The 9803-nt window shown below is 43.1% G+C and overlaps 1 protein-coding gene across 1 annotated transcript in view; it reads left to right on the top strand.

Moving 5' to 3' along the window:
- Nucleotides 1–9803, top strand: part of ZMPSTE24 (zinc metallopeptidase STE24) — a 56060-nt gene that overhangs the window by 16825 nt on the left and 29432 nt on the right. Inside the window, exon 3 of the mRNA XM_024125561.2 lies at nucleotides 1157–1243. Within this exon, the coding sequence (XP_023981329.1) occupies nucleotides 1157–1243 (87 nt within the window). The remainder of the gene's footprint in view (nucleotides 1–1156; nucleotides 1244–9803) is intronic.

Here is a 9803-nt window from a genome sequence, read left to right as displayed (position 1 = left end):
TTTTTTTTGCGGTATGCGGGCCTCCCTCTGTTGTGGCCTCTCCCGTTGCGGACCACAGGCTCCGGACGCGCAGGCTCAGCGGCCATGGCCCACGGGCCCAGCCACTACGCGGCATGTGGGATCCTCCCAGACCGGGGCACGAACCCGGTTCCCCTGCATCGGCAGGCGGACGCACAACCACTGCGCCACCAGGGAAGCCCCCCTGTATATATATTCTTAAAAAGCATATGTAAACCGCTCTATTATTTATGGATACATATATAAAAATGGAAAGTAGATTGGAAGGACACCTAAGAAATAGATGATAGTGCCCAAAACCCTCAAAGCCACAAGGAACCATTGTCTGAACGGATGGGAATATTGTGCTTCTAACCAAGGAGTGTGATCATTGTGTTCCCGGGGCTCCACAAGTGAAGAAACAGTACGTTGACTCCTCTGGGCAAAATGATTCCACGAACTTGGTATCTGTTGTGAGAAGTCGTGTTTTGTAAGCATGTATTCTTTTCACATTTTAAGAGCTGCTCCCTCGTTCATATGTCTTGTTGGTTTGGTGAATATCTGTGTTCGCTTTATCTGCCCAAGACAAAGGGTGGTGCTGAGAAAGTGCCTTACTCCTATGGTACCCTGACTCCTACCTCAGGATTCACTTTTTCCTGACCCAGAGAAGGCTCTGATAGCCCATTCTGTCCCCCAACATGGTAAGTGGACATGACTCTCTACTTATACCGATACTAATACTTTGTCCTAACCAAGAGGCTATTTCCTTTCAAGGAAAAGCCAGCTATGGAACCATAAAGCCTGGCTCAAATTCCATTTCTTTCACTTGTTAGCTGTGGGATTTTTGACACGTTGCTTAGCCTTTCTAAGGCTAAGGCTTATTTCCTGATTATTAAGGTCTTTTGTGGTCTTTTGGCAAAAGTTTTTTTTTTTTCCTCTAAACAGCTTTATTGAGGTAAATTAACAAATCATACAGTTCATCCATATAAAGTGTACAGGCAAAAACCTTTTAACAGTCTAAACTTAGTATCTCAATTGGTTTGTATCTGTCTAAATGCATATTTTATCCTAAATAAGATCTCTCTTTTTTTTTAACATACTTTCATATGATAGTTTCTAGTACTGCTTCAATGTGACCAACATGTGCTTTGTTTTATAGCTTATTCTTCTCTTCGGAGGAATCCCTTATCTCTGGAGACTCTCTGGGAGGTTCTGTGGCTATGCTGGCTTTGGACCAGAATATGAGGTATGTCATTCATTAGCATATATTTGTCAGTCTTTCTTTTTCCTTGGCCAGCTTTCTACTAAAGTTAATTTTTTGGCTCCTACCATTATTAGGCTTCTCTCTCTCTGCAGTCCTTGTTGACCTGTGTTAGCATAATGCAAGTTGCTGTAGCAAAACCCCCAGAATTTCAATGGCTTATTACAATAGTTTATTTCTTAATCACATAATAGCCCAGTGTGAGTATTTTGGGTGTCAGCAGGTGACATCCTTTTATGTGGTAAGTCAGAGACCCAGTCTCTTCTTATATGGCTCTGCCATTCCCTAAGTGCCCCTAAGTTCTCTTAGAACTTAGGGCAGATGGAATGAGAGGGTGGAGAAAGTACATCCTCTTCTTAACTCCCTTGGCTCCGAAGTGATACCTGTCCTTTGCATTCACATTTCATTGGTGAGCCAGTCATTTAGTCTCAGATGCAAGAGAGCTGGGTAACGTAGTCTCTGGTAGGCAGCTACTTCTTGGGAACAACTCTATGAAAGGGGAAGCATGAATTATGTTGAACTCACGCTAAGCAGATACCCTGTGCCACACATGCTTAGCAGATACTTTCAACAGAGACAGAGAGTATACCTCTTAGAATCTCCACTGAGCTGCTTGAGTTGACTGCCCACTTTTCCAGGAATTCCAGTTATTGGAATCAAAGCCTTCGACCTGAGACTTTCTGCCTATAATGGATGCTGGGACACTGCTTTTGACTTTTTCTTGGAAATTGCCAAGTCTGTTCTCTCCTTCCTGATTGTTTATTTGAAATGATGGGTCTTATCCATACTTGTAGGTACCTTGGGCTTTAATTCAGCTCATCCTGTATCCCTTTTCTGTGTACCGATTTCTAAAGGAGCCAAACTCTTTAAGACCTCTTCTTCCTGTGATATCTCTGTATCTTCATAGACTCTGTCCTGACCTGCTATATGTGCTGTTATAGTTTAATTGCATGTTCTCTATATTGTTTCATAAAAAATTTAAGGTGGTTTTGTATAAACATGACTGGCTCCTAGTTTAGTCCCCATCTTCAGCGTCACTTTCTCAGGGAGGCCTTCTCTGACCACTCTCATCTAAAATAGCGTCACTCTGTCGCTCTTCTTTTTTTTTTTTTCCCCCGGCTGAGCCACGTGGCTTGTGGGATCTTAGTTTCTCAACCAGGGATTGAACCCAGGCCCTTGGCAGTGAGAGCGCAGAGTCCTAACCACTGGACTGCCGGGGAATACCCCCTCTGTCGCTCTTTAGTGAAGCATATCACCTTATTTTATTTTCTTTATAGAAGCACTTACAACTATTTGCATTTATCTTATTGTTTATTCGTTTACTTTTTATCTGTCACCCAGACAAGACTTTTAAACTCCAAGGGGGCAGAGACCTTACATATTTTCTTCACTGCTGTGACTTTTGCCTAGAACAATGCCAGTCATGGTGTAGGTACTCCATAAGTATTTGTTGAACGAATAAACCCAATTTACATACATACATATAAAAATATTCCTTACGTTAATGGGACATATTTTATATAATGTTCTGAGACATTATTTTTTGTATTTAACAACGCTTTAGAGATCTCTTCCTGTCTGTTTATATAGATCTTTGTTTTCTTTAATGGCTGCAGGGTACTGGCAGTCCTCACTCTGCACAGTTCTGATATACACACATTTCACTTACCATGGTTTAGTAGGTAACACCAGTCCCTCAGCAGGTTCAAATTTCAGTTACCACGGTATGTTACATGCATAACTGCATAAAGTACAAGTTCCCTGCTAGTTCTTCAGTCCACAAATAACTGTGCAAATAACAGATGCTCATGCAGTGACCCATCATGTCACGCTTTTCAAATTCTGCTGGTGACTGGTCACTGCACATCTGCTATTCAGTGATTCAGAGCATGCAGTCTTCTTGCCTCCTGGGCTCCCAGCTATAAATCCACCTGACATTTTACAAAGATGGATCACTGAAAGAGGGAATTGGCCAACAAAGATGAAAGTGTAGCAAAAAAATGGAAGATGATAACACTGGAATTGAAATTCAAATCTAGGAACTTCCCTGGCAGTTCAGTGGTTAAGACTCCACGCTTCCACTCAGGGGGCATGGGTTCAGTCCCTAGCTGATGTACTAAGATCCTGCATGCTGTGCGGCGTGGCCAAAAAAAAGAAAAAGAAATTCAAATCTAATGTACATGGTACAGAGGAAACAGCTGACCAAATTCCCACCTGAAACAGCTTTTTTGGTTTTTGTTGTTTCATAATGTATGAAACACTAAAATACCCTTTCCCTGGGTCCTCACCAGTACTTATTATATGCATGATTTTTAACTTTTGCCAGTCAGGGAAAAAATGTTATTGTGCTGTTATTTCATACAACTTATTGAATGGAACTTGTTGAATGGAAGTCACTTATGAAGCAACATAAGTAAGTAAAAGTGTGTGTGAATATCCATACAGATTTTTAATATAACTAGTGTCCTGGTGATGAACATTTAGATTGGTTCAATCTTCCTTCCTCCCTCCCTCCTTCCCTCTCTGCTTTCCTTCCTTTCTTTCTTCCTCCCCCCGCCTCCCCCAGCTCCCTTCCTTCCTGTGTTGGGACTTCGTTGCTGCGCATGGCGGGCTTTCTCTAGTTGTGGCGAGCGGGGGCTACTCTTCGTTGCAGTGCATGGGCTTCTCATTGCGGTGGCTTCTCTTGTTGCGGAGCACAGGCTCTAGGTGCTTGGGCTTCAGTAGTTGTGGCACACAGGCTTAGTTGCTCCGCAGCATGTGGGACCTTCCTGGACCAAGGATCGAACCCGTGTCCCCTGCATTGACAGGCGGACTCTTAACCACTGCACCACCAGGGAAGTACGGTTCAATTTTTCTTAATTGCATACACTCGTGCCCATCCTTGTACACATGTCGTTGTGCACATATTCCACATCTATAAGAAGTCTGAAATGGTATATACCAAAATTCCAAAAGTGGTTTTCTCGGGAGAGAACTTTGGCAATTTTTATTTCCTTATTTTTGCTTATCTCTTAAGAAAATTCAGCAATGAGCATCTACTTCTCATATAATTAAAACCAATTTCTTCACTAGAAAAAGAAGAAGAAGAAAACTAAGTGGACCTCAGCTTATCCTTAGGCATAGGCAGTGTCTTTTGGCAGGACTTTCTGCTTTCCAAACTACCAACAAGTGGTCTCATAATCAGTGTCCTTATTTTTTGGCAGTGATATTTGGCCCAGCCTTTTTCAGCTGGTAATTGACTTAATGACTCAGGATGCTCCAGAGTTCTGTTGCCACATTATGCATATAAGAGGGAATGAGTAGGTTCATCTCAGACAAGAGGTGAACTGTGCCATCAGGATGTTTTGGTCTGGGTCACTCTGCCCTCATGGCGCAGCACTTTATAATGTTCTGTGTCCTGGAGTCTTCGAGTGTTCACTGATAGGGCTAGAGCCCAGATCTTGTTGCCTTTGAGAAGCTATGAGTCAAAACCCCTTCCCCTCACTGCCCAGTAGATCTTATTCCTAGGATATTTTCTCCTTCCTGAATTAGAATTAGAGATCTTCAGAGGAAAACTCCTGGAAGTTTGTGTATTCTCCAACTTCTCCTGTGTGACTGTCACAACTCCTTTTTTCAGCTAGAATATCTTCCTTAACTCAGTCACCTGTCTAAACTCCAGCTCACAGTTGTCTGTTAGGAGTAGAAGGGTCTTAGAGAAGAGTAGTGAAAAGTAGCATTTTGGGGTTGGATTATGAAAATCTTTAAAAGCATAATGAGTTTGCAGTCTTATAGAGCAGTGGTCCCCAACCTTTTTGGCACCAGGGACTGGTTTCGTGGAAGACAATTTTTCCATGGATGGGGTCGGGGGACGGGGGGAATGGTTTCAGGATGATTCAGGAGCATTACATTTTTTTTTAAATTAATTAATTAATTAATTTAGACTATGTTGGGCCTTCGTTGCTGCATGTGGGCTTTCTCTAGTTCCGGCAAGCCGGGGCTACTCTTCGTTGCGGTGCGCGGGCTTCTCATTTTGGTGGCTTCTCTTGTTGTGGAGTACAGGCTCTAGGCACGTGGGCTCAGTAGTTGTGGCTTGCGGGCTCTAGAGTGCAGGCTCAGTAGTTGTGGCGCACAGGCTTAGTTGCTCCTTGGCATGTGGGATCTTCCTGGACCAGGGCTCGAACCCGTGTCCCCTGCATTGGCAGGCGGATTCTTAACCACTGAGGCACATTACGTTTATTGTGCACTTTATTTCTATTGTTATTACATTGTAAAATATAATGAAGTAATTATACAAGTCACCATAATGCAGAAACAGTGGGAGCCCTGAGCTTGTTTTCCTGCAACTAGATGGTCCCATCTGGGGGTGACGGGAGACAGTGACACCCGAAGTGTGTTGCTTATGTCCGTCTACTCCGTAATCTCGTTTTGGTTGCTGTCACTGCAGAAAACCCTGCTTCACAAAGACAGGATGTTGGAAATGGAAGCAGGCTTTTCAGTGCTTTTGTGGCAGTTTCAGGATATTCCACCTTGATTTTCATCCAGAACATATGGAGATTTGAAGTTGTCTTAAACACACTTTTAAGGCCACTGTCATTTACGATCTCAAGCAGTTGATCCTCTTCTAGCACAGACAAAGTTAGTTCACCTGGCTTATTCACAAATGGGTCGCGGATACATTCCTTCCCAGTTCAGGGGTCTTTTGTGGTTGGGAAGTAATGCTCAAACTCTTTTGAAAGCTGAGATATGTGATCATGCACCAGCTGGGAGAAAGAAGGCCCTCTCTCAGTCTCTTTCAAAATCTCTGCTAATGTTTGAAACATGTCAAAAATCCCAGTGTTCACTTGTCGACCCCATAATTCCAGTTTGGCTCTGAATGCAGCCACTTTATCTGTCGACTTGAACACAGTTGTTGTTCTCCCCTGAAGTGACAGATCGAGTTCGTTGAGCAGGTTGAATATGTCACACAAGTAAGCAAGTTTTGTGACCCATTCTGTGTCAGTGAAATGTGCTGCCAGTGGTGACTGTTTTTCTAAAAGAAATCTCTGGAGCGGCTCTCGTTAACTCAAAAACTCTGGCCGGTGATCTACCTTTAGAAAGCCATCTCACTTCTGTGTATAAGGGAAGACGTGGGACTTCCCTGGTAGGCTAGTGGTTAAGAATCCACCTTCCAATGCAGGGGACGCGGGTTTGCTCCCCGGTCAGAGAACTAAGATCCCACATGCCGCAGGGCAGCCGAATCCTTGTGCTGTGGATCCCGTGTGCCACAACTAGAGAGAAGCCCGCACGCCGCAACTAAGACCCGACTCAGCCAAATAAATAAAGAAAAAAAAATATTTTTTTTTTTTAAAAAGAGAAGATGTGTGTGCTCTGCATCCATCTCCTCACAGAGCTGCACGAACAGATGTGAGTTAAGCACATGTACTTTAATGTGGTTGATAATTTTAATCACATCCTGCAAAACGTTGTTAAGTTCAGGTGACATTTTTCGGCTAGCCAGCAGTTCTCTGTGGATGACACAGTGCGTAGACTCACATTCAGAAGCGACCTCTTTGACCCGAGTAGTGAAACCAGAAAGCCATCCAGCTGTGGCAGCCGCTCTGTCCATGCATATACCAACACAAAATGACCAATTCAGTTTTCCTGATATGTAATCGTTCAAAGACTTGAATAGTTCCGCAGCTGTGGTGCTGGTTGGCAACAAAAGTGCACATAACATATCCTCATGCACATCCTCCTGAAAAATATATCTCACAAAAGCAAGCACTGTCGCCTTGCTGTCAACATCGGTAGACACGTCAACCTGGACTGCGTACCATGGTGACTCATCAGTCCTCTCTAACAATTGTGCCTCAGTATCCTCTGCTATTTCATCAATTCGTCTAGTTATGGTGCTAGCCGAAAGAGGAACACGTGCCACCTTTTGAACTGCAGCCTCTCCTAAAAGTTCATGCCAATGTCCTCAGCAGCAGGCAGGATCAACTCTTCACCAGTAGTAAAGGACTTCTTAGCTTTAGCCATGCGGTTAGCCACTAAGAATGATGCTCTCAGTGCAGACACATTTGATGAAGTGGTGGCCTTCGATAATTGCTTCTGTTCTTTGTGTTCATGTTTTTTTTCCTTTGCATAACTCCAAAGGCTTGTCTTTCAATGCAGGTGCTTGGTCTCCATGTGGCGAAGCAGTTTTGAAGGTTTCATGGCTTCGTTGGATAGCCGGTGGCCACATATTATACAAAGCGGGCTTGGAGAATGTGAATCCCCTGTTGCAATGAACCCGTAATTTAAGTAGGGCTCTTGGTATTTTCTTTTAAATGTAGCTTTCTTTTTGTTGGCAGTCTTAGAGTCTTCTGCTCTCTCATCACTGGGTCTTTCCCCCTTTTCAAAGAAGCTCTCCAGTGACGTTTGTTTTTTTACTCATCCTGGCTAGGGTTAGCTTGTGGGCTTACCAAAATTGTGGCTGATGAAAGTGCACAATGCAGGTAATGCGGACGGAAGTAAATAAAATAATGGGTGGGCCACGCGCAGACTAAAATGTGTCGGATTCTGACTTAAAGCCTGCCACCAGATGCAGCTGTACAAGTGAAGTACATCAACTCACTTGCCACAATGAAGCCTGCCACCAGATGCTTAAGTGTCGCTTGCCACTCACTGATAGGGTTTTGATATGAGCCTGCAAGCAATTGATTTATCATGGTATCTGCGCAGTCAAACCTCTCTGCTAATGGTAATCTGTATTTGCAGCCGCTCCCCACTGCTAGCATCACGGTCTCAGCTCCACCTCAGATCATCAGGCATTCGATTCTCATAAGGAGTGCACAACCTAGATCCCTCACATGTGCAGTTCACAGTAGGGTTCGCACTCCTATGAGAATCTAGTGCTGCAGCTGATCTGAACAGGAGGCGGAGCTCAGGCGGTAATGTGAGCGATGGGGAGCAGCTGTAAATACAGATGAAGCTTGGCTTGCTCCCCCACTGCTCACCTCCTGCTGTGAGGCCTGGTTCCTAACAGGCCACAGACCAGTACCGGTCTGTGGCCCGGGGGTTGGGGACCCCTGTTATAGAGCCATTACGAACTTTTAAAGTAGAGACGTGGAGTTTTAGATTCATCTGGTGTGTATGTAGGATGGATCGAAAGGGGAGGGATTGATATTAGGCAGGGGGACCATTTAAGAGGCTGTTTTACTGTTTAAGGCAAAATAATGTACAGCGCTCTTGGAATCTTAGTGTTTTAAGGAGGGAATAAGCCTACTGATTGGGGAATTAGACTTACTGTTCATCTTCTTTAAGAAGAAAAATGGTTTATTGATATAATTATTCATTTAAAAATGGTATTTATGCATAAGATAAGTGAGATTAAGAAGGAATCAAGTTGTCTTAAATTAATTCAAGGCTCCAGACGTAGATGATTTATATGTTAGTGTGCAGAAGGAACGTGAATTTATGGCATATGTTGATAAACTAGGGAGAATGGAGAATGTTTCAGAAGACTACAGGTGAGCAAAATCTAGATTTTCAAAAGGAGAAAATGGTAGATTCTGTGCAGAATGCTAAACTTGATAATCAGTGCCTTATCACAATTCTTCAGTGAATTATTAAAGAAGAGATGTATGAACTTTAAAAAAAAGAGTAGAGGGACTTCCCTGGTGGTCCAGTGGTAGAGAATCCACCTTCCAATGCAGGCGATGCAGGTTCAATCCCTGGTTGGGGAACTAAGATCCCACATCCTGCAGGGCAACTAAGCCCGGGCGCCACAACTACTGAGCCCCCGCACCTCAACTAGAGAGCCTGCATGCCGTAAACTACAGAGCCCATGTGCTCTGGAGCCTGTGCCACAACTAGAGAGAGAAAACCCACATGCCACAACTCCGGAGAAGCCTGCACACCACAACTAGAAAGAAGCCCACATGCCTTAACGAAGAGCCTGCGTGCCACAACTAAGACCCGATGCAGCCAAAAAAAAAAAAAAAAAAAAAAAGAATAGAGCCCAGTAGTTATAATCCCAGAGCAGCTTGTGAAGGGCACATGATAAAACATTTTATAGTTAATCTGAAAGACTAAAGACAGAGGAATAGCCAGAAAGATTCTGAATAAGTAAAATAATGAGTGGTAACTTTTAGATATTAAAATGTATCATAAATCTTAAATAGTGTATTGGTACCAGAAACAGGCCTAACTAAGTATATGTAATCTTGGTAAATGATAAAGGTGGCATTTCAGATTGGTGAGGAATATATAGGTTATAAATTTTCTTAGGACAACTGAGAAAAAAATAAATTCCAATTTTATATCCTCCAAGAAAAAGAAAGACTTAGATGAACTGAGTATTTAAATATAAACAAGATACATTGACAATACTTAAACAAAGAAAAACTATAAATTTTTTTAAACTTTTTATTTGATATTGGAGTATAGCCGATTAACAATATTGGGATAGTTTCAGGTGCACAGAAAAGGGACTCAGCCATACATATGCATGTATCCATTCTCCCCTAAATTCCGCTCCCATCCAGCCTGCCACATAACACTGAGCAGAGTTCCCTGTGCTGTACAGTAGGTCCTGGTTTTCCAT

Source organism: Physeter macrocephalus, chromosome 3 (genome assembly GCF_002837175.3).
Source record: "Physeter macrocephalus isolate SW-GA chromosome 3, ASM283717v5, whole genome shotgun sequence".
NCBI classification, from domain to species: Eukaryota; Metazoa; Chordata; class Mammalia; order Artiodactyla; family Physeteridae; genus Physeter; species Physeter macrocephalus.
Note: the sequence above shows the minus strand (reverse complement) of the source record. Positions and strands in the feature narration are given on the sequence as shown.